This window comes from Aphelocoma coerulescens, unplaced genomic scaffold (genome assembly GCF_041296385.1).
Source record: "Aphelocoma coerulescens isolate FSJ_1873_10779 unplaced genomic scaffold, UR_Acoe_1.0 HiC_scaffold_347, whole genome shotgun sequence".
Lineage (NCBI taxonomy): Eukaryota > Metazoa > Chordata > Aves > Passeriformes > Corvidae > Aphelocoma > Aphelocoma coerulescens.
Window position 1 is genome coordinate 17,942 of NW_027183690.1, and position 24,437 is coordinate 42,378.

A 24,437-nucleotide genomic window follows, 5' to 3' on the forward strand; every position below is an offset into this window, starting at 1 on the left:
TCCCCCAAACCCCCCCAAACTCCCCCAAACCCCCCAAAATCCCCCCTCCAACTCCCCCCAAACCCCCCCCAACCCCCCAATCCCCCCAAATCCCCTCAAATGCCCCCAACCCCCCCTCAAACTCCCCAATCCCCCCAAATCCCCCCAAATCCCCCTCCAACTCCCCCCCAGCCCCCCCCAAACCCCCCCAAATCCCCCCAAACCCCCCCAATTCCCCCCCAACTCCCCCAAACCCCCCAAAATCCCCCCTCCAACTCCCCCCCAAACTCCCCCAAACCCCCCCCAAATCCCCCCCAAACTCCCGCAAATCCCCCCCAAACTCCCCCAAACTCCCCCAAACCCCCCCCAACCCCCCTAAATCCCCCCCAAACTCTCCCAACCCCCCAAATCCCCCCCAACCCCCCTCAAATGCCTCCAACCCCCCCTCAAACTCCCCAAATCCCCCCAAATCCCCCTCCAACTCCCCCTTAAACCCCCCCAAACCCCCCCAAAATCCCCCCAAACCCCCTCAATGCCCCCAACCCCCCCTCAAACTCCCCCAAATCCCCCCAAATCCCCCCAAATCCCCCTCCAACTCCCCCAAATCCCCCCCAAATCCCCCAAACCCCCCCAAAATCCCCCCAAATCCCTCTCAACCCCCCCATAACCTCCCCAAATCTCCCCCAAACCCCCCCCAACCCCCAAATCCCCCCAAATCCCCCCAAACCCCCCCAAATCCCTCTCAATTCCCCCCAAATCCCCCCAAATCCCTCTCAACCCCCCCATAACCTCCCCAAATCCCCCCCAAACCCCCTCAAATGCCCCCCAACCCCTCCTCAAACTCCCCAAATCCCCCAATCCCCCCAAATTCCCCTCCAACTCCCCCTTAAACCCCCCAAACCCCCCCGAAATCCCCCAAACCCCTCAAATGCCCCCCAACCCCCCCTCAAACTCCCCCAATCCCCCCCAAATCCCCCCAAATCCCCCTCCAACTCCCCCAAATCCCCCCCAAACCCCCCCAAATCCCCCAAACCCCCTCAATTCCCCCCAAACTCCCCCAAAATCCCCCCCAATTCCCCCTCCAACTCCCCCAAACCCCCCCAAACTCCCCCAAACCCCCCAAAATCCCCCTCCAACTCCCCCCAAACCCCCCCCAACCCCCCCAAATCCCCCCAAACCCCCTCAAATGCCCCCCAACCCCCCCCTCAAACTCCCCAATCCCCCCAAATCCCCCCAAATCCCCCTCCAACTCCCCCCAAGCCCCCCCCAAACCCCCCCAAACCCCCCCAAAATCCCCCCCAAATCCCCCCAAATCCCTGTCAACCCTCCCATAACCTCCCCAAATCTCCCCCAAACCCCCCAAACCCCTCCAGCTCCCCCCCAAACCCCCCCAAACCCCCCCCAAACCCCCCCGAGCCCCCCCAGCCCCACCTCCGAACACGTAGAGCCACTCTCCGTCCACCAGCGCGGCCGCATGGGCAGGCCAGGGGCGGGGGCTCTGGGGGTCGCTCTGGGGGGGCCGCAGCCGCCTCCAGCCCCCCCCGAGGGGCTCGTAGCCCCACAGGTCGTTGGTCAGAGCCCCCCCCCCGCAGCTCCCCCCCGAAAATCACCAGCGTGTCCCCCCCAGGCCAGGGCGCTGTGCGAGTGCCGGGGGGCCTGGGGAGGGGATTTGGGGGGGTTAGGGGGGGGTTCAAGGGGGATTTGGGGGGGTTTTGGGGGGATTTGGGGGGGATTTGGGGGGATTGGAGGGGGTTGGGGGGGGTTTGGGGGGATTTGGGGGATTTTGAGGAGGGTTTGAGGGGGTTTGGGGGGATTTGGGGGGGATTTGGGGGGGTTTGAGGGAGATTTGGGGGGTTCAAGGGGATTTGGGGGGGTTAGGGGGGGTTCAAGGGGGATTTGGGGGGGTTGGGGGGGTTCAAGGGGATTTGGGGGGGTTTGGGGGGATTTGGGGGGGATTTGGGGGGGTTGGGGGGGTTCAAGGGGATTTGGGGAGGTTTGGGGGGATTTGGGGGGGATTTGGGGAGGTTAGGGGGGGGTTCAAGGGGATTTGGGGGGGTTTGGGGGATTTGGGGGGGATTTGGGGGGGATTTGGGGAGGTTAGGGGGGGTTCAAGGGGATTTGGGGGGATTTGGGGGCTTTGGGGGGATTTGGGGGGGATTTGGGGGGGTTGGGGGGGTTCAAGGGGGATTTGGGGGGCTTTGGGGGGGATTTGGGGGGGATTTGGGGAGGTTAGGGGGGGTTCAAGGGGATTTGGGGGGGTTTGGGGGGATTGGGGGGGATTTGGGGGGGATTTGGGGAGGTTAGGGGGGGTTCAAGGGGATTTGGGGGGATTTGGGGGGCTTTGGGGGGATTTGGGGGGGATTTGGGGGGGGTTGGGGGGGGTTCAAGGGGGATTTGGGGGGTTTGGGGGGATTTGGGGGGGATTTGGGGGGGTTGGGGGGGGTTCAGGGGGGATTTGGGGGGGCTTTGGGGGATTTGGGGGGGATTTGGGGGGGTTAGGGGGTTCAAGGGGGATTTGGGGGGGTTTGGGGGGGGTTCAAGGGGATTTGGGGGGGGTTTGGGGGGATTTGGGGGGGATTTGGGGGGGTTGGGGGGGTTCAAGGGGATTTGGGGAGGTTTGGGGGGGATTTGGGGGGGATTTTGGGGAGGTTTGAGAGGGATTTGGGGGATTGGAGGGGGTTGGGGGGGTTTGGGGGGATTTGGGGGGATTTTGAGGAGGTTTGAGGGGGATTTGGGGGGTTCAAGGGGATTTGGGGGGGTTTGGGGGGGATTTGGGGGGGATTGAGGGGGAATTGGGGGGAATTGGGGGGGTCTGGGAGGGATTGGGGGGATTTTGGGGGGGTTTGGGGAGGGATTGGGGGGATTTGAGGGGGATTTGAGGGGGATTTGGGGGGGTGGGGTGTTAGGAGAGGTTCAGGGGGATTTTGGGGGGGCTTTGGGGGGATTTGAGGGGGATTGGGGGGGAATTGGGGGGGTTAGGCGGATTTGGGGGGGGATTTGGGGGGTTCAAGGGGATTTGGGGAGGCTTTGGGGGGGTTTGGGGGGGATTTGGGGGGTTCAAGGGGATTGGGGGGGCTTTGGGGGGGTTTGCGGGGGATTTGGGGGGGAATTGGGGGGGGTTGGGGGGTTTCAGGGGGTTTTGGGGTTAATTTGGGGGGATTTGGGGCGTTTCAGGGGGGATTTGGGGCTAGTTTGGTTGGATTTGGGGGGTTTGGGGTTAGTTTGGGTGGATTTGGGGGGTTTGGGGTTTAAGTTTGGGTGGATTTGGGGGGTTCCAGGGGGGGTTTGGGGTTAGTTTGGGTGGATTTGGGGGGTTTGGGGTTAATTTGGGTGGATTTGGGGGGTTTCAGGGGGGGTTTGGGGTGAATTTGGGTGGATCTGGGGGGTTTCAGGGAGGTTTGGGTTAATTTGGGGAGGGGTCTCTCTCTCTCTCTCACCGGCGTGGAGCTCCCGGGCTCTCCAGGATCCGCTCCCAGCGGTTGGAGCTGAAGTTGAACCGGACCAGATCCCCCAGGGGCCTCGTTCAGGTCCAGCCCTGGGGGGGAAAAAACCACTCAGGACCCCTCCCAAATCCCCCAAACCCCCTCAAATCGCCCCAAATCCCCACAAAACCCCCCCAAATCCCCTCAAATCGCCCCTAAACTCCCCCAAATTCCCCTCGAATCACCCCCAAATCCCCTCAAATTCCACCAAATCCTCCCCAAATCCTCCCTAAACTCCACCAAATCCCCCTTAAAAAACCCCCAAACACCCCCAAATCCCCCCCAAATCCCCCAAATCCCCCCGGACCCCACCCCCGAACACGTAGAGGGCCCCGATCCCGGCAGGACGGCCCCAGCAGCCCCCAAATCCCCCCAAATCCCCCTAAACACCACCAAATCCCCCCCAAATCCCCCAAATCCCCCTAAACACCCCCAAACCCCCCCAAATCCCCCCCAAATCCCCCCGGACCCACCCCTGAACACGTAGAAGGCCCCGATCCCGGGCAGGACGGCCCCAGCAGCCCCCAAATCCCCCAAATCCCCCCAAATCCCCCCCAAACTCCCCCAAATCCCCCCAAATCCCCCTAAACTCCCCAAATCCCCCCAAACCCCCCCTAAACTCCCCCAAATCCCCCCTAAACTCCCCCAACTCCCCCTAAACTCCCCAAATCCCCCCAAATCCCCCCTAAACTCCCCAAACCCCCCCAAATCCCCCCCAAATCCCCCCAGACCCACCCCCGAACACGTAGAGGGCCCCGATCCCGGGCAGGACGGCCCCCGCAGCCCCCAAATCCCCCAAATCCCCCCAAATCCCCCCCAAACACCCCCAAATCCCTCCCAAATCCCTCCCAAATCCCCCCAAATCCCCCCTAAACCCCCCCAAATCCCCCAGACCCACCCCCGAACACGTAGAGGGCCCCGATCCCGGGCAGGACGGCCCCCGCAGCCCCCAAATCCCCCCAAATCCCCCCAAATCCCCCCCAAACCCCCCCAAATCCCCCCAAATCCCCCCCAAACACCCCTAAACTCCCCCAAATCCCCCCAAATCCCCCCCAAACCCCCCCTAAACACCCCCAAATCCCCCCGGACCCACCCCCGAACACGTAGAGGGCCCCGATCCCGGGCAGGACGGCCCCCGCAGCCCCCAAACCCCCCAAATCCCCCCCAAACTCCCCCCAAATCCCCCCAAATCCCCCCCCAAACACCCCCAAATCCCCCCAAATCCCCCCTAAACACCCCCAAATCCCCCCCAAATCCCCCCAAATCCCCCCAGACCCACCCCCAAACACGTAGAGGGCCCGGTCCCGGCAGGACGGCCCCCGCAGCCCCCAAATCCCCCCAAATCCCCCCCAAATCCCCCCCAAATCCCCCCCAAACACCCCCAAATCCCCCCCAAATCCCCCCTAAACTCCCCCAAACCCCCCCAAATCCCCCCAAACACCCCCAAATCCCCCCCAAATCCCCCAAATCCCCCCGGACCCACCCCGAACACGTAGAGGGCCCCGGTCCCGGGCAGGACGGCCCCCGCAGCCCCCAAATCCCCCCATATCCCCCCCAAATCCCCCCCAAATCCCCCCCAAATCCCCCCGGACCCACCCCCGAACACGTAGAGGGCCCCGATCCCGGGCAGGACGGCCCCCGCAGCCGCCAAATCCCCCCAAATCCCCCCAAATCTCCCCCAAATTCCCCCAAATCCCCCCCAAACACCCCCAAATCCCCCCAAATCCCCCCCCAAACACCCCAAATCCCCCCAAATCCCCCCCAAACACCCCCAAATTCCCCCAAATCCCCCCCAAACACCCCCAAATCCCCCCCAAATCCCCCCGGACCCACCCCGAACACGTAGAGGGCCCCGATCCCGGGCAGGACGGCCCCAGCAGCCGCCAAATCCCCCCAAATCCCCCCTAAACACCCCCAAATCCCCCCCAAATCCCCCCAAATCCCCCCAAATCCTCCCCAAATCCCCCCCAAATCCCCCCAAATCCCCCCTAAACTCCCCCAAATCCCCCCCAAGCCCCCCCCAAATCCCCCCGGACCCACCCCCAAACACGTAGAGGGCCCCGATCCCGGGCAGGACGGCCCCCGCAGCCGCCAAATCCCCCAAACACCCCCAAACACCCCAAATCCCCCCCAATCCCCCCCAAATCCCCCCGGACCCACCCCCAAACACGTAGAGGGCCCCGATCCCGGGCAGGACGGCCCCCGCAGCCGCCAAATCCCCCCAAACACCCCCAAACTCCCCCAAATCCCCCCCAAATCCCCCAAATCCCCCCAGACCCACCCCCAAACACGTAGAGGGCCCCGGTCCCGGGCAGGACGGCCCCGCAGCCCCCAAATCCCCCCAAATCCCCCCAATCCCCCCCAAATCCCCCCCAAACACCCCAAATCCCCCCCAAATCCCCCCTAAACTCCCCAAACCCCCCCCAAATCCCCCCCAAACACCCCCAAATCCCCCCCAAATCCCCCAAATCCCCCCGGACCCACCCCCAAACACGTAGAGGGCCCCGATCCCGGGCAGGACGGCCCCCGCAGCCGCCGTGCGGGGCCGGAATTCGGGGTCCCCGGGCTGAGCTGGTACCAGCGGCCCCCCCCCGAGGGGGTCCCCCAGGGAGAGGTCGCAGGAGAACCCCAAAAAGCCCGGGCGGCACTCGCAGAGCCCCGAGTCCTGCGGAAAGGGGGGAAACGCCCCAAAAAAGCGGCTCAGGGCGGCTCCTTGGGGTGTCCTGGGGGGAGTTGGGGTGCCAAAGCTCCAATCCCAAAAGTTCTGGGGTCACCTGGGGGGATTTGGGGTGCCAAAGCTCCAATCCCAAAAGTTTTGGGGTCCCAAAGCTCCAATCCCAAAAGATTTGGGGTCAGTTCAAGGAGGTTTGGGGTCCCAAAGCTCCAATCCCCAAAGTTTTGGGGTCCCAAAGCTCCAATCCCAAAAGTTTTGGGGTCACCTGGGGGGGTTTGGGGTCCCAAAGCTCCAATCCCAAAAGTTCTGGGGTCACCTGGGGGGATTTGGGGTGCCAAAGCTCCAATCCCAAAAGTTCTGGGGTCCCAAAGCTCCAATCCCAAAAGTTTTGGGGTCCCAAAGCTCCAATCCCAAAAGTTCTGGGGTCACCTGGGGGGGTTGGGGTGCCAAAGCTCCAATTCCCAAAGTTTTGGGGTCCCAAAGCTCCAATCCCAAAAGTTTTGAGGTCGTTTTGGGGTGGTTTGGGGTCCCAAAGCTCCAATCCCCAAAGTTCTGGGGTCATTTTTGGGGCGGTTTGGGGTGCAAAAGCTCCAATTCCCAAAATTTGGGGTGCCAAAGCTCCAATCCCAAAAGGTTTGGGGTGCCAAAGCTCCAATCCCAAAAGTTCTGGGGTGCCAAAGCTCCAATCCCCAAAGTTTTGGGGTCACCTGGGGGGGTTTGGGGTGCCAAAGCTCCAATCCCCAAAGTTCTGGGGTCATTTTCGGGGCGGTTTGGGGTGCAAAAGCTCCAATCCCCAAAGTTTTGGGGTCACCTGGGGGGGTTTGGGGTGCCAAAGCTCCAATCCCAAAAGGTTTGGGGTCCCAAAGCTCCAATCCCCAAAGTTCTGGGGTCACCTGGGGGGGGGGTTGGGGTGCCAAAGCTCCAATCCCAAAAGTTCTGGGGTGCCAAAGCTCCAATCCCAAAAGTTTTGGGGTCACCTGGGGTAGCTTGGGGTGCAAAAGCTCCAATCCCCAAAGTTTTGGGGTCACCTGGGGGGGTTTGGGGTGCCAAAGCTCCAATCCCAAAAGGTTTGGGGTGCCAAAGCTCCAATCCCCAAAGTTCTGGGGTCATTTTCGGGGCGGTTTGGGGTGCAAAAGCTCCAATTCCCAAAATTTGGGGTGCCAAAGCTCCAATCCCAAAAGGTTTGGGGTGCCAAAGCTCCAATCCCCAAAGTTCTGGGGTCATTTTTGGGGCGGTTTGGGGTGCAAAAGCTCCAATTCCCAAAATTTGGGGTGCCAAAGCTCCAATCCCAAAAGGTTTGGGGTGCCAAAGCTCCAATCCCAAAAGTTCTGGGGTCCCAAAGCTCCAATCCCCAAAGTTTTGGGGTCCCAAAGTTCCAATCCCAAAAGTTCTGGGGTCCCAAAGCTCCAATCCCCAAAGTTTTGGGGTCCCAAAGTTCCAATCCCAAAAGTTTTGGGGTGCCAAAGCTCCAATCCCAAAAGATTTGCGGTCCCGAAGCTCCAATCCCCAAAGTTCTGGGGTCTCTCAGCCCCATTTTGGGGTCCCAAAGCTCCAATCCCCAAAGTTTTGGGGTCCCAAAGCTCCAATCCCCAAAGTTCTGGGGTCCCTAAAAAATTCCCAAAAAAATCCCAAAATATCCCAAAAAAATCCCCAAAAAATCCCCAAAAATCCCAAAAAATTCCCAAAAAATCCCGAAAAAAATCCCGAAAAAATCCCCAAAAAATCCCAAAAAACTCCCAAAAAATCCCCAAAAAAATCCCCAAAAAATCCTCAAAAAATCGAAAAAAATCCCCAAAAATCCCCAAAAAAACCCCCAAAAAATCCCCAAAAAATCCCAAAAAATCCCCCAAAAAATCCCCAAAAAAATCCCAAATTCCCTAAAAAAATCCCTAAAAATCCCCCAAAAAATCCCAAATTCCCCAAAAAAATCCCTAAAAATCCCCCCAAAAATCCCCAAAAACTCCCAAAAAGTCCCCTAAAAAATCCCAAAAAAATTCCCAAAAAATCCCAAAAAATCAAAAAAAAATCCCAAAAAATCCCCCAAAAAATCCCAAAAAATCCCTAAAAAATCCCAAAAAATCCCCTAAAAAGTCCCCTAAAAATCCCCCAAAAAATCGTAAAAAATCCTGAAAAAAACTTCAAAAATTCCAAAAAATCACTAAAAAAATCCCCTAAAAAATCCCCAAAAAATCCCAAAAAACTCCCAAAAAATCCCCCAAAAAATCCCAAAAAAATCCCCAAAAAATCGAAAAAAAATCCCTAAAAAATCCCCAAAAATCCCCAAAATTCCCAAAAAAAATCCCCAAAAAAATCCCTAAAAAATCCCTAAAAAAAATCCCCAAAATTCCCAAGAATCCCCTAAAAAATCCCAAAAAATCCCCTAAAAAATCCAAAAAAAATCCCAAAAAACATCCCAAAAAATCCCCAAAAAATCCTCGAAAAATCCCTAAAAAATCCCCTAAAAAATCCAAAAAAAAACCATAAAAATCCCAAAAAATCCCCTAAAAAATCCCCTAAAAAATCCCAAAAATTCCCCAAAAATTCCCAAAATATCCCCAAAAAATCCCATAAAATGCCTAAAAAACCCCCCCAAAAACCCCCCCAGACCCCCCCAAGCCCCCGAGCTGTGGGCACTCACCGGGTTGCAGTAGCCGCCGGGGGCGCGGCAGTGGCCCTGGCACTGGGGGGTCCAAAAAAATCAAAAAAAACCCGAAAAAATCCCAAAAAAATCCTCAAATAAATCCCTAAAAAATCCCAAAAAAATCCCCAAAAAATCCCCAAAAAATCCCTTCAAAAATCCCTAAAAAATCCCCAAAAAAATCAAAAAAATCCCCTAAAAAATCCCCAAAAATCCATAAAAAATCCCCAAAATTCCCCAAAAAATCCCCTAAAAATCCCCAAAAAATCCCCAAAAAATCCCCAAAAAAATCCCTAAAAAATCCCAAAAAATCCCCAAAATTCCCAAAAAAATCCCAAAAAATCCGTAAAAAATCCCAAAAAATCCCAAAAAAATCCCCAAAAAATCCCCAAAAAATCCTCGAAAAATCCCCAAAAAAATCCCCAAAAAATCCCTAAAAAAAATATCCCCAAAAAATCCTCGAAAAAAACTTCAAAAACCCCCCAAAAAATCCTCGAAAAATCCCCAAAAAATCCACAAAAAAATCCAAAAAATCCTCTAAAAATTCCTAAAAAAATCCCGAAAAAATCCCCAAAAATTCCCCAAAAAAATCCCCCGAAAACTCCCAAAAATCCCCAAAATATCCCCAAAAATCCCCAAAATATCCCCAAAAAATCCCATAAAATGCCTAAAAAACCCCCCCAAACCCCCCCAAGCCCCCGTAACCGCCCCATCCGTGTGGGCACTCACCGGGTTGCAGGAGCCGCCGGGGGCGCGGCAGTGGCCCTGGCACTGGGGGGTCCAAAAAAATCAAAAAAAACCCGAAAAAATCCCAAAAAAATCCTCAAATAAATCCCTAAAAAATCCCAAAAAAATCCCCAAAAAATCCCCAAAAAATCCCTTCAAAAATCCCTAAAAAATCCCCAAAAAAATCCAAAAAAATCCCCTAAAAAATCCCCAAAAAATCCATAAAAACCCCCAAAATTCCCAAAAAATCCTCAAATAAATCCTTAAAAAATCCCCAAAAAATCCCAAAAAAATCCCTAAAAAATCCCCAAAAAATCTCCAAAATTCCCAAAAAAATCCCAAAAATCCGTAAAAAATCCCAAAACATCCCAAAAAACATCCCCAAAAAATCCCCAAAAATCCTCGAAAAATCCCCAAAAAATCCCCTAAAAAATCCAAAAAATTCCCCCAAAAAAATCCCAAAATATCCCCAAAAAATCCCCAAAAAATCCCATAAAATGCCTAAAAACCCCCCAAAACCCCCCAAAACCCCCCCAAACCCCCCTAACTGCCCCATCCGTGTGGGCACTCACCGGGTTGCAGGAGCCGCCGGGGGCGCGGCAGTGGCCCTGGCACTGGGGGGCCCAAAACCCCCCCAAAAACCCCAAAAATCCTCAAAAAATCCCTAAAAAATCCCAAAAAATCTCTAAAAAATCCCAAAAAAATCCTCAAAAAAATCCCAAAAAAATCCCCCAAAAACCCACAAAATTCCCAAAAAATTCCCTAAAACATCCCCAAAATTCCCCAAAAATCCCAAAAAAATCCCCCAAAAAATCTCCAAAAAATCCCCCAAAAAATCCCAAAAAATCCTGAAAAAAACTTCAAAAACCCCCAAAAAATCCCCAAAAAATCCCAAAAAATCCCAAAAAATCCCTAAAAAATCCCCAAAAATCCCTAAAAAATCCCTAAAAAATCCCTAAAAGTCCCCTAAAAATCCCCAAAAACTCCCAAAAAATCCCCAAAAAAAATCCCCCAAAATTCCCCAAAAAATCCCCTAAAAAATCCCCAAAAACTCCAAAAAATCCCCTAAAAAATCCCCAAAAACTCCCAAAAAAATCCCATAAAATGCCCCCAAACCCCCCCAAGCCCCGAGCTGTGGGCACTCACCGGGTTGCAGGAGCCGCCGGGGGCGCGGCAGTGGCCCTGGCACTGGGGGGTGGCGCAGGAGGGGCCGGCCCAGCCGGGCTGGCAGTGGCACTGGCCCTGGGGCTGGCAGCGGCCGCGGCCCGAGCAGCCGCCCGGGCACAGGGACAGGCGCCAGGAGGCGTTGAAGCCCAGCAGGTTGTAGTTGGCATCGCTGAAGAGGTGCAGCAGCATCTGCAGGGGGGGGGGAGAGAGGGAAAAAGGGGAGAAACGGGGTCAGTTCGGCAAAAAACGGGACAAAAATCCCCAATTCCTACAAAAAACGGGGCGGAAATCCCGAATTCCTGCAAAAAAAACGGCGTAAAAATCCGGAATTTCTAAAAAAAACGGGGTGGAAATCCGGAATTCCTGCAAAAAACGGGGCGGAAATCCGGAATCTCTAAAAAAAACGGGGTGGAAATCCCAAATTCCTGCAAAAAACCAGCATAAAAATCCGGAATTTCTAAAAAAAAATGGGGTGAAAATCCGGAATTCCTACAAAAAACGGGGTGGAAATCCCAAATTCCTACAAAAAACGGGGTGGAAATCCGGAATTTCTAAAAAAAACGGGGTGGAAATCCCAAATTCCTACAAAAAACGGGGTGGAAATCCCAAATTCCTACAAAAAATGGGGTGGAAATCCGGAATTTCTAAAAAAAACGGGTGGAAATCCCAAATTCCTGCAAAAAAACAGTGTAAAAATCCGGAATTTCTAAAAAAAACGGGGTGGAAATCCGGAATTTCTAAAAAAAACGGGGTGGAAATCCCAAATTACTGAAAAAAGGGCGTAAAATCCCAAATTCCTGCAAAAAAAAACAGCATAAAAATCCCAAATTCCTAAAAAAAACGGGGTGAAAATCCGGAATTCCTAAGAAAAACGGGGTGGAAATCCCCAATTCCTACAAAAAACGGGGTGGAAATCCCAGATTCCTAAAAAAAACGGGTGGAAATCCCAAATTACTGCAAAAAACAGCATAAAAATCCCAAATTCCTACAAAAAACGGGGCGGAAATCCAGAATTTCTAAAAAAAACGGGGTGGAAATCCCAAATTCCTACAAAAAACGGGGTGGAAATCCGGAATTTCTAAAAAAAACGGGGTGGAAATCCCAAATTCCTACAAAAAACAGGGTGAAAATCCCAAATTCCTACAAAAAACGGGGTGGAAATCCGGAATTTCTAAACAAAACGGGGTGGAAATCCCGAATTACTGCAAAAAACAGCACAAAAATCCTGAATTCCTGCAAAAAAACAGGGTAAAAATCCTAAATTCCTAAAAAAAAGGGGTGAAAATCCAAATTCCTAAGAAAAACGGGATGAAAATCCTGAATTCCTAAGAAAAACGGGGTGAAAATCTTGAATTCCTTAAAAAAACGGGGTGGAAATCCCAAATTCCTGCAAAAAATCCCCAAAAAATCCCCAAAAAATAAAAAAAAATTAAAAAAAACACAAAAAAATCCCCCAAAAATTGCAAAAATATCCCAAAAAAATCCCCCCAAAATCCCAAAAAATATCCCCAAAAATTCCCCAAAAAATCCCAAAATATCCCCAAAAAACCACAAAAAAAATCATTTAAAAATCAAAAAAAAACATTGAAAAATCACCCAAAAATCATTAAAAAGCCACAAAAAATCCTTAAAAAACACCAAAAACATCATTAAAAAACCCCAAAAATCATTTAAAAAATCCCACAAAAATCATTTAAAAACCCCAAAAGATCATTCTAAAAATCCCAAAAAATCCCCAAAAAATCCCCAAAAAATCCGAAAAAATCCTTTAAAAAATCCAAAAAAAATCCCCAAAAAATCCCCCCAAAAAATCCCAAAAATCCACAAAAATTAAAAAAAAAATCCAAAAAAAATCCCCAAAAAAACCCTCAAAAAATCCTCAAAAAATCCCCTAAAAATCAAAAAAAATTACAGAAAAAATCCCCAAAAACTCCCCAAAAAATCCCAAAAAAATCCTCAAAAAAATCCCCAAAAAATAAAAAAAACAAAAAAAAATCCCTAAGAAATCCCCCAAAAATAAAAAAAAAACAAAAAAATCCCCCAAAAAATCAAAAAAAATCCCAAAAAAATCCCCAAAAATCCCCAAAAATCCCAAAAATATTCCCAAAATATCCCATAAAAATCCCCAAAAAGTCCACAAAAAATCCCCAAAAAAATCCCCAAAAAATCCAAAAAAATAAAACCCAAAAAATCCCCAAAAAATCCCTGAAAAAATCCCCCAAAATTCTCAAAAAAATCCCCAAAAAATCCCAGAAAAAATCCCCAAAAAATCCCCCAAAAATCCCAAAAAATCCACAAAAAATCAAAAAAAAATCCAAAAAAAATCCCCAAAAATCATTAAAAAATCCCAAAAATATTCCCAAAAAATCCCAATAAAATCCCCAAAAATGTCCAAAAAAATCCCAAAAAAATCCCAAAAAAATCCAAAAGAAATCCAAAAAAATCCCCAAAAAATCCAAAAAAAACCCCAAAAAATCCCAGAAAAAATCCCAAAAAATCCCCAAAAAATCCCCCCAAATCCCCCCAAGCTCCCCCCATCCCCCCCCCAGGCGCGGGGCTCGCTGACCTTGCCGGAGGTGGCCTCGAGGGGCGCGGGCAGGGCGCTGCCGCTGAGCGCGGCCAGCAGGGGGCGCTGCACCACAAAACAGCCCCCAAAAAATCCCCAAAAATCCCAAAAATATTCCCAAAAAATCCCATAAAAATCCCCAGAAAGTCCACAAAGATCCCCAAAAAATCCCCAAAAAATCCAAAAAAAACCCAAAAAAATCCCCCAAAAATGCCCAAAAAATCCCAAAAAAATCCCAAAAAATCCTCAAAAAATCCTCAAAAAAACCCAAAAAAAATCCCCAAAAATCCAAAAAAAATCCAAAAAAAATCCTCAAAAAAATCCCCCAGAAAATAAAAAAAACCCAAAAAAATCCCTAAAAAATCCAAAAAAAATCAAAAAAAAACCCAAAAAAATCCCCAAAAAAATAAAAAAAAAAATCCAAAAAAAATCCCTAAAAAATCCCCAAAAAATCCCAAAAAATCCCCCAAAAATCCCAAAAAAATCCAAAAAAATCCCAAAAAAATCCCCAAAAATCCCCCAAAAATCCCAAAAATATTCCCAAAAAATCCCAATAAAATCCCCAAAAAAGTCCAAAAAAATCTCCAAAAAATCCAAACAAATCCCCAAAAAATCCAAAAAAACCCCCCAAAAATCCCAGAAAAAATCCCAAAAAATCCCAGAAAAAATCCCAAAAAATCCCAAAAAATCCCCCCAAGCTCCCCGAGCCCCCCCATCCCCCCCCCAGGCGCGGGGCTCGCTGACCTTGCCGGAGGTGGCCTCGAGGGGCGCGGGCAGGGCGCTGCCGCTGAGCGCGGCCAGCAGGGGGCGCTGCACCACAAAACAGCCCCCAAAAAATCCCCAAAAATCCCAAAAATATTCCCAAAAAATCCCATAAAAATCCCCAGAAAGTCCACAAAGATCCCCAAAAAATCCCCAAAAAATCCAAAAAAAACCCAAAAAAATCCCCCAAAAATGCCCAAAAAATCCCAAAAAAATCCCAAAAAATCCTCAAAAAATCCTCAAAAAAACCCAAAAAAAATCCCCAAAAATCCAAAAAAAATCCAAAAAAAATCCTCAAAAAAATCCCCCAGAAAATAAAAAAAACCCAAAAAAATCCCTAAAAAATCCAAAAAAAATCAAAAAAAAACCCAAAAAAATCCCCAAAAAAATAAAAAAAAAAATCCAAAAAAAATCCCTAAAAAATCCCCAAAAAATCCCAAAAAATCCCCCAAAAATCCCAAAAAAATCCAAAAAAATCCCAAAAAAATCCCCAAAAATCCCCCAAAAATCCCAAAAATATTCCCAAAAAATCCCAATAAAATCCCCAAAAAAGTCCAAAAAAATCTCCAAAAAATCCAAACAAATCCCCAAAAAATCCAAAAAAACCCCCCAAAAATCCCAGAAAAAATCCCAAAAAATCCCAGAAAAAATCCCAAAAAATCCCAAAAAATCCCCCCAAGCTCCCCGAGCCCCCCCATCCCCCCCCCAGGCGCGGGGCTCGCTGACCTTGCCGGAGGTGGCCTCGAGGGGCGCGGGCAGGGCGCTGCCGCTGAGCGCGGCCAGCAGGGGGCGCTGCACCACAAAACAGCCCCCAAAAAATCCCCAAAAATCCCCAAAAAATCCTCAAAAAATCCTCAAAAAATCCCAAAAAATTCCAGAAAAAATCCCCAAAAAGTCCCTAAAAAATCCCAAAAAAAATCCTCAAAAAAATCCCCAAAAAATCAAAAAAAACCCAAAAATTCCCTAAAAAATCCCCAAAAAATCAAAAAAAAACCAAAAAAATCCCAAAAATATTCCCAAAAAATCCCATAAAAATCCCCAAAAAGTCCACAAAAAATCCCCAAAAAATCCCAAAAAAATAAAAAAAAAAAAACCAAAAAAATCCCCCAAAAAATGCCCAAAAAATCCCAAAAAAATCCCAAAAAATCCCAAAAAATCCTCAAAAAAACCCAAAAAAAATCCCCAAAAATCCCCCAAAAATCCCAAAAATATTCCCAAAAAATTCCAATAAAATCCCCAAAAAAGTCCAAAAAAATCTCCAAAAAATCCAAAAAAATCCCCAAAAAATCCAAAAAAAACCCCCAAAAAATCCCCAAAAATCCAAAAAAAAACCCAAAAAATCCCAGAAAAAATCCCCAAAAATCCCCCCAAATCCCCCCAAGCTCCCCCCACCCCCCCAGGCGCGGGGCTCGCTGACCTTGCCGGAGGTGGCCTCGAGGGGCGCGGGCAGGGCGCTGCCGCTGAGCGCGGCCAGCAGGGGGCGCTGCACCACAAAACAGCCCCCAAAAAATCCCCAAAAATCCCCAAAAAATCCCCTAAAAATCCAAAAAAATTACAGAAAAAATCCCCAAAAAATCCCAAAAAAATCCAAAAAATCCCTCAAAAATCAAAAAAAAATCCTCAAAAAAATCCCCAAAAAATCAAAAAAAACCCCAAAAAAATCCCTAAAAAATCAAAAAAAATCAAAAAAAAAACCCAAAAAAAGTCCCCCAAAAATCAAAAAAAATTCCAAAAAAAATCCCCAAAAATCCCCAAAAAATCCCCCAAAAATCCCAAAAATATTCCCAAAAAATCCCAATAAAATCCCCAAAAAAGTCCAAAAAAATCCCAAAAAAATCCAAAAAAACCCCAAAAAAATCCAAAAAAAACCCCAAAAATCCCAGAAAAAATCCCCAAAAATCCCCCCAAATCCCCCCAAGCTCCCCGAGCCCCCCCATCCCCCCCCCCAGGCGCGGGGCTCGCTGACCTTGCCGGAGGTGGCCTCGAGGGGCGCGGGCAGGGCGCTGCCGCTGAGCGCGGCCAGCAGGGGGCGCTGCACCACAAAACAGCCCCCAAAAAATCCCCAAAAATCCCCAAAAAATCCCCTAAAAATCCAAAAAAATTACAGAAAAAATCCCAAAAAAATCCCAAAAAAATCCAAAAAATCCCTCAAAAATCAAAAAAAAATCCTCAAAAAAATCCCCAAAAAATCAAAAAAAAAACCAAAAAATCCCTAAAAAATCAAAAAAAATCAAAAAAAAAACCCAAAAAAAGTCCCCCAAAAATCAAAAAAAATTCCAAAAAAAATCCCCAAAAATCCCCAAAAAATCCCCCAAAAATCCCAAAAATATTCCCAAAAAATCCCAATAAAATCCCCAAAAAAGTCCAAAAAAATCCCCAAAAAATCCAAAAAAACCCCCCAAAAATCCCAGAAAAAATCCCAAAAAATCCCAGAAAAAATCCCAAAAAATCCCAAAAAATCCCCCCAAGCTCCCCGAGCCCCCCCATCCCCCCCCCAGGCGCGGGGCTCGCTGACCTTGCCGGAGGTGGCCTCGAGGGGCGCGGGCAGGGCGCTGCCGCTGAGCGCGGCCAGCAGGGGGCGCTGCACCACAAAACAGCCCCCAAAAAATCCCCAAAAATCCCCAAAAAATCCCCTAAAAATCCAAAAAAATTACAGAAAAAATCCCCAAAAAATCCCAAAAAAATCCAAAAAATCCCTCAAAAATCAAAAAAAAATCCTCAAAAAAATCCCCAAAAAATCAAAAAAAACCCCAAAAAAATCCCTAAAAAATCAAAAAAAATCAAAAAAAAAACCCAAAAAAAGTCCCCCAAAAATCAAAAAAAATTCCAAAAAAAATCCCCAAAAATCCCCAAAAAATCCCCCAAAAATCCCAAAAATATTCCCAAAAAATCCCAATAAAATCCCCAAAAAAGTCCAAAAAAATCCCAAAAAAATCCAAAAAAACCCCAAAAAAATCCAAAAAAAACCCCAAAAATCCCAGAAAAAATCCCCAAAAATCCCCCCAAATCCCCCCAAGCTCCCCGAGCCCCCCCATCCCCCCCCCCAGGCGCGGGGCTCGCTGACCTTGCCGGAGGTGGCCTCGAGGGGCGCGGGCAGGGCGCTGCCGCTGAGCGCGGCCAGCAGGGGGCGCTGCACCACAAAACAGCCCCCAAAAAATCCCCAAAAATCCCCAAAAAATCCCCTAAAAATCCAAAAAAATTACAGAAAAAATCCCAAAAAAATCCCAAAAAAATCCAAAAAATCCCTCAAAAATCAAAAAAAAATCCTCAAAAAAATCCCCAAAAAATCAAAAAAAAAACCAAAAAATCCCTAAAAAATCAAAAAAAATCAAAAAAAAAACCCAAAAAAAGTCCCCCAAAAATCAAAAAAAATTCCAAAAAAAATCCCCAAAAATCCCCAAAAAATCCCCCAAAAATCCCAAAAATATTCCCAAAAAATCCCAATAAAATCCCCAAAAAAGTCCAAAAAAATCCCCAAAAAATCCAAAAAAACCCCCCAAAAATCCCAGAAAAAATCCCAAAAAATCCCAGAAAAAATCCCAAAAAATCCCAAAAAATCCCCCCAAGCTCCCCGAGCCCCCCCATCCCCCCCCCAGGCGCGGGGCTCGCTGACCTTGCCGGAGGTGGCCTCGAGGGGCGCGGGCAGGGCGCTGCCGCTGAGCGCGGCCAGCAGGGGGCGCTGCACCACAAAACAGCCCCCAAAAAATCCCCAAAAATCCCCAAAAAATCCCCTAAAAATCCAAAAAAATTACAGAAAAAATCCCAAAAAAATCCCAAAAAAATCCAAAAAATCCCCCAAAAATCCAAAAAAAATCCTCAAAAAAATCCCCAAAAAATCAAAAAAAAAACCAAAAAAATCCCTAAAAAATCCCCAAAAAATCAAAAAAAATCCAAAAAAATCCCCAAAAAAAATCAAAAAAAATCCCAAAAAAATCCCCAAAAATCCCCCAAAAATCCCCCAAAAATCCCAAAAATATTCCCAAAAAATCCCAATAAAATCCCCAAAAAAGTCCAAAAAAATCTCCAAAAAATCCAAAAAAATCCCCAAAAAATCCAAAAAAACCCCCCAAAAATCCCAGAAAAAATCCCAAAAAATCCCCCCAAATCCCCCCAAGCTCCCCCCACCCCCCCAGGCGCGGGGCTCGCTGACCTTGCCGGAGGTGGCCTCGAGGGGCGCGGGCAGGGCGCTGCCGCTGAGCGCGGCCAGCAGGGGGCTGCGCGTGGAGCCGCCGTCGTAGACGAACAGGTAATCGTAGGTGCACTCCGTGTCCATGAAGGTGAACGTCAGCAGCACCCTGTGCCGGGGGCTGGGCGCTGCACCCCAAAAGATCCAAAAAAAAACCCCATTAAAACCCCAGAGAAAATCCTAAAATGATCCCATTTAAAATGCCCCCCCAAAAATCCCATTAAAAACCGAAAAAATCCCATTAAAAACCGAAAAAATCCCGTTAAAACCCTAAAAAAATCCCATTAAAAACCTAAAAAATCCCATTAAAACCCTAAAAAACCCCATTAAAACCCTAAAAAACCCCATTAAAACCCCATAAAAACCCCATTGAAAATCCTAAAATGATCCCATTAAAAATGCCTCCGAAAAACCCCATTAAAACCCTAAAAAATCCCATTAAAAACCTAAAAAACCCCGTTAAAACCCTAAAAAATCCCATTAAAACCCCATTAAAACCCTAAAAAATCCCATTCAAGTCCCCATTCAAATCCCATAAAACCCCATTAAAACCCATTAAATCCCCATAAAAACCCCATTGAAAATCCTAAAATGATCCCATTAAAATCCAAAAAAACATCCTATTAAAACCTCATTAAAACCCTAAAAAATCCCATTAAAACCCCATTAAAACCCTAAAAAATCCCATTAAAACCCTAAAATAATCCCATGAAAACCACCCAGAAAAACCCATTAAAACTCGAAAATAATCCCATGAAAAATGCCCCCCAAAATCCCATTAAAACTCAAAAAAAAATCCCATTAAAATCCTAAAAAAATCCCATTAAAATCCTAAAATAATCCCATTAAAACCCCATTAAAACCCTAAAAAGTCCCAGGGATGCCCCTGAGCGCCCCCCGTGCCCAGGAAGGGGAATGTCAGCAGCGCCCTGTGCCGGGGGCTGGGCGCTGCACCCCAAAAGATCCCCCAAAAAACCCATTAAAACCCGAAAATAATCCCCATTAAAACCTTAAAATAATCCCATTTAAAATGTCCCCCAAAATCCCATTAAAAACCTAAAAAATCCCATTTAAAACCTAAAAAATGCCATTAAAAACCTAAAATAATCCCATCAAAAGCCTAAAAAAATCCCATTAAAATCCTAAAATAATCCCATTAAAAACCTAAAAAAATCCCATTAAAAACCCCAGTAAAACCCCAAAAAATCCCATTAAAACCCCCCAAAAAAACCATTAAAAACCCATTAAAACCCCATTAAACCCTAAAAAATCCCATTAAAATCCCATTAAAACCCTAAAAAGTCCCAGGGATGCCCCTGAGCACCCCCCGTGCCCAGGAAGGGGAATGTCAGCAGCGCCCTGTGCCGGGGGCTGGGCGCTGCACCCCAAAATATCCCCCAAAAACCCCATTAAAACCCCAGAGAAAATCCTAAAATGATCCCATTAAAAATGCCCCCCAAAAATCCCATTAAAAACCAAAAAAATCCCATTAAAAACCGAAAAAATCCCATTAAAAACCGAAAAAATCCCATTAAAACCCTAAAAAAATCCCATTAAAACCCCATTAAAACCCATTAAAACCCCATTAGAACCCCATTGAAAATCCTAAAATGATCCCATTAAAATCCAAAAAAAAATCCCATTAAAACACCAATAAAAGCCTAAAAAATCCCATTAAAACCCTAAAAAAATCCCATTAAAACCCTAAAAAAATCCCATTAAAGCCACCCACAAAAACCCATTAAAACCCGAAAATAATCCCATTAAAACCTTAAAATAATCCCATTTTAAATGTCCCCAATAATCCCATTAAAAACCTAAAAAAACCCATTAAAAACCTAAAAAATGCCATTAAAATCCGAAAATAATCCCATTAAAAGCCTAAAAAAACCCATTATAAACCGAAAAAAATCCCATTAAAAGCCTAAAAAAATCCCATTAAAATCCTAAAATAATCCCATTAAAAACCTAAAAAAATCCCATTAAAAACCCCAGTAAAACCCCAAAAAAATCCCATTAAAACCCCAAAAAAACCCCATTAAAAACCCATTAAAACCCCATTAAAACCCCATTAAAACCCTAAAAAAATCCCATTAAAACCCCATTAAAACCCTAAAAAGTCCCAGGGATGCCCCTGAGCGCCCCCCGTGCCCAGGAAGGGGAATGTCAGCAGCGCCCTGGGCCGGGGGCTGGGCGCTGCACCCCAAAATATCCCCCAAAAACCCCATTAAAACCCCAGAGAAAATCCTAAAATGATCCCATTAGAAATGCCCCTCAAAAATCCCATTAAAAACCGAAAAAATCCCATTAAAACCCTAAAAAACCCCGTTAAAACACTAAAAAAATCCCATTAAAACCCCATTAAAACCCTAAAAAACCCCATTAAAACCCCATAAAAACCCCATTGAAAATCCTAAAATAATCCTATTAAAAATGCCCCCCAAAAACACCAGTAAAAACCCTAAAAAATCCCATTAAAACCCTAAAAAACCCCGTTAAAACACTAAAAAAATCCCATTAAAACCCCATTAAAACCCATTAAAACCCCATAAGAACCCCATTGAAAATCCTAAAATGATCCCATTAAAATCCAAAAAAAATCCCATTAAAACACTGTTAAAAGTCTAAAAAATCCCATTAAAACCCTAAAAAATCCCATTAAAACCCTAAAAAAATCCCATTAAAGTCACCCAGAAAAACCCATTAAAACCCAAAAATAATCCCATTAAAAATGCCCCCCAAAATCCCAGTAAAACTCAAAAAAAAAACCCCATTAAAACCCTAAAAACTCCCATTAAAACCCTAAAATAATCCCATTAAAGTCACCCACAAAAACCCATTAAAACCCTAAAATAATCCCATTAAAAATGCCCCCCAAAATCCCATTAAAACTCAAAAAAAAATCACATGAAAATCCTAAAAAGTCCCCTAAAAACTCAAAAGAAAATCATATTCAAACCCTAAAATAATCCCATTAAAACCCCAAAATAGTCCCATTAAAACCCTAAAATAGTCCCATTAAAACTCAAAAAAAATCCCCAAAGAACCCCATTAAAACCCCATAAAAATCCCACTAAAAACCTAAAAAAATCCCATTAAAAATCCCCCCCAAAAATCCCATAAAATCCCATTAAAATCCCATAAAATCCCATTAAAATCCCATAAAATCCCATTAAAATCCCATTAAAATCCCATAAAATCCCCAAACCCGCCAGATTTTGGGGTCCCAGGAGAGATTTTGGGGCTGCCGGCTTCAATTTTGGGGTGGATTTGGGGGATTTTGAGGTCTCTCTGTGGGGTTTTGGGGCAGATTTTGGGGTCCCAGGAGAGATTTTGGGGTCTGAGGGGGTTTTGGGGCAGTTTTTGGGGTTTGGGGCAGTTTTGGGGTTTCTCTGAGGGGATTTTGGGTTTCTCTGAGGGGATTTTGGGGGTGCTGAGTTCGATTTCGGGTTGGATTTTGGGGGTTTTTAGGGTGGATTTGGGGGTTTTTGGGGTCTCTCTGAGGGGCTTTGGGGTCTCTCTGAGGGGGTTTTAGGGCAGTTTTTGGGGTTTGGGGCAGTTTCGGGGTTTCTCTGAGGGGATTTTGGGTGTCCCTGAGGGGATTTTGGGGTCCAGGAGGTTTTTGGGGGTACCGGGTTCGATTTTGGGGTGGATTTTGGGGGTTTTGGGGTGGATTTGGGGGTCTTTGGGGTCTGAGGGGATTTTGGGGCACATTTTGGGGTCTGAGGGCATTTTGGGGCAGTTTTGGGGTTTCCCTGAGGGGATTTGGGGTTTCTCTGAGGGGATTTTGGGGTCCAGGGCGTTTTTGGGGCTGCCGGGTTCAATTTCAGGTTGGATTTTGGGGTTTTTGGGGTGAATTTTGGGGGTTTTGGGGTCTCTCTGAGGGCATTTTGGGGCAGTTTTTGGGGTTTTGGGGCAGTTTTGGGGGGTTTGGGGCAGTTTTGGGGTTTCTCTGAGGGGATTTTGGATTTCTCTGAGGGGATTTTGGGGTCCAGGGCGTTTTTGGGGGTGCCAGGTTCAATTTTGGGATGGATTTTAGGGTTTTTGGGGTGGTTTTTGGGGTATCTCTGAGGAGTTTTGGGGTCTCTCTGAGGGGGTTTTAGGGCAGTTTTTGGGGTTTGGGGCAGTTTTGAGGTTTCCCTGAGGGGATTTTGGGGTCCAGGGGGTTTTTGGGGCTGCCGAGTTCGATTTCGGGTTGGATTTTGGGGGTTTTTGGGGTGGATTTGGGGGTTTTTGGGGTCTCTCTAAGGGGCAGTTGTGGTCTCTCTGAGAGGGTTTTGGGGCAGTTTTTGGGGTTTGGGGCAGTTTTGGGGTTTCTCTGAGGGGATTTTGGGGTCCAGGGGGTTTTTGGGGCTGCCGAGTTCGATTTCGGGTTGGATTTTCGGGGTTTTTGGGGTGCGTTTGGGGGTTTTGGGGTCTCTCTGAGGGGCAGTTGTGGTCTCTCTGAGAGGATTTTGGGGCAGTTTTTGGGGTTTGGGGCAGTTTTGGGGTTTCTCTGAGGGGATTTTGGGTTTCTCTGAGGGGATTCTGGGGTCCAGGGGGTTTTTGGGGCTGCCGGGTTCGATTTCAGGTTGGATTTTGGGGGTTTTTGGGGTGGATTTGGGGGTTTTTGGGGTCTCTCTAAGGGGCAGTTGTGGTCTCTCTGAGAGGATTTTGGGGCAGTTTTTGGGGTTTGGGGCAGTTTTGGGGTTTCTCTGAGGGGATTTTGGGTTTCTCTGAGGGGATTCTAGGGTCCAGGGGGTTTTGCGGGTGCTGAGTTCAAATTTAGGGTGGATTTGGGGGTTTTTGGGGTGGATTTGGGGGTTTTTGGGGTCTCTCTGAGGAGTTTTGGGGTCTCTCTGAGGGGGTTTTAGGGCAGTTTTTGGGGGTTTGGGGCAGTTTCGGGGTTTCTCTGAGGGGATTTTGGGGTCCAGGGGGTTTTCGGGGGTGCCGGGTTCGATTTTGGGGTGGATTTGGGGGTTTTTGGGGTCTCTCACCCTCGATGAGCCACTCGCAGTTGCCGTTGACCGAGTAGTTGCCGGGGCCGTCGGTGACGAAGCCGCGGGGTCCCCTCAGCACCCGGCGCTGCCCTTTGCAATCCCCGGCCCCCGCCCGAGGGGGGACCCCAAAAAAACCCCAAAAACACCCCAGAAGCAGCGCCGGCAGCGCCCCGGGGACCCCCATGGTCACGGTGGGGGTGGGGGGGACCCTGAAAGAGAGAAATTGGGGGTTTAAAAGTGGGGGAATTGGGGCGGGGAGATGCCAAGAACTTCGTCAGTCCCATGGGGAATCCCAGATCCCACCGAAAATGCGCCAAAAGTCCCAAAGAAAGCCCAAATCCCACAGGGAGCCCAAAACCCCACAAAGATGCCCCCCAAACACCCGAAACCCCCCCAAAAAGCCCTAAATTTAAAGGGATGCTCCTGGCCCCACTCCTGGGATGCCGAATCCCCCAAATTCCCCTCAAGAACCCCCAAAATCTCCTCGGGCCCCTCAGGACCCCCCCAAAGCCCCTCAAGACCCCCTCAGGACCCCGTCAATTCCCCTTCATCCCCTCACGATCCCCTCAGGACTCCCCAAACCCCTTCCGACCCCTCACGACCCCCCCCCCCCAAATTCCCTCTCAGGCCCCTCAGGAGTCCCCAGACCCCCTCCAAACTCCTCTCATCCCCTCACGATCCCTTCAGGACCCCCTAAAACCTCCCCCATCCCCTCACGATTCCCGCGTCCCCTCAGTCCCACAAGCCCCCCTCCCCCCCGCGGGCCCACAGGCGTCCCGCAGGCCTCACGGGCTCTGCCAGGCCCCGCGGAGCTGCGGGGCCTCACGGGGCCTCTCGGGGAGCTCCGATAAGCGCCGATAAGCGGCGGTGAAGTCGCGATAGGGCCGCGATAGAGCCGCGACAGGCGCGGCCCCTCCCCCCCTCACCCGCTGGCGGCGGCTCCTGAGGCGGCGGCGGGAGCGGGGGGCGGGGCCAAGGGGAGGAGGCGGGGAAATGGGCGGGGCCACGGTGAGGGCGCGGGGGGGGGCGGGGTTTGGGGCGCGGCCTGAGGGAGACCGGGGCTTTTTGGGGTAAAAAGCGCCGAATTTGGGACAGGAAACATCCCCAGGGGCTCGGCAGGGGACAAAGGCGCGGCCCTGATGCCGGAGGGGCGTGGCCTATCGATGCAGCGCTAAGCCGGAGGTGGGCGCGGCTTTTAAATGCAAATCGATTTTGTGGGCGTGGTTAACGCGATGCCCGTTATCAGTGGGCGGGGCCTAGGCCGAGCCCCGGCGGGCG

General features: G+C 48.6%; 1 protein-coding gene across 1 annotated transcript; it reads right to left on the minus strand.

Moving 5' to 3' along the window:
• Nucleotides 1-1,551: 1,551 nt before the first annotated feature.
• LOC138101595 (multiple epidermal growth factor-like domains protein 8) lies at nucleotides 1,552-24,115 on the minus strand. The gene is made up of 15 exons (XM_068999356.1): nucleotides 24,086-24,115; nucleotides 23,157-23,368; nucleotides 18,145-18,308; nucleotides 17,608-17,673; nucleotides 17,059-17,124; nucleotides 16,510-16,575; nucleotides 15,961-16,026; nucleotides 15,412-15,477; nucleotides 14,721-14,786; nucleotides 13,977-14,042; nucleotides 13,233-13,298; nucleotides 10,646-10,855; nucleotides 5,946-6,126; nucleotides 3,417-3,514; nucleotides 1,552-1,635 (listed from the first exon to the last, which is right to left on the minus strand). Exons 2-15 carry the CDS (start codon nucleotides 23,341-23,343, stop codon nucleotides 1,552-1,554), a joined length of 1,452 nt encoding a protein of 483 aa, XP_068855457.1. The 5' UTR covers nucleotides 23,344-23,368; nucleotides 24,086-24,115.
• Nucleotides 24,116-24,437: the final 322 nt, after the last annotated feature.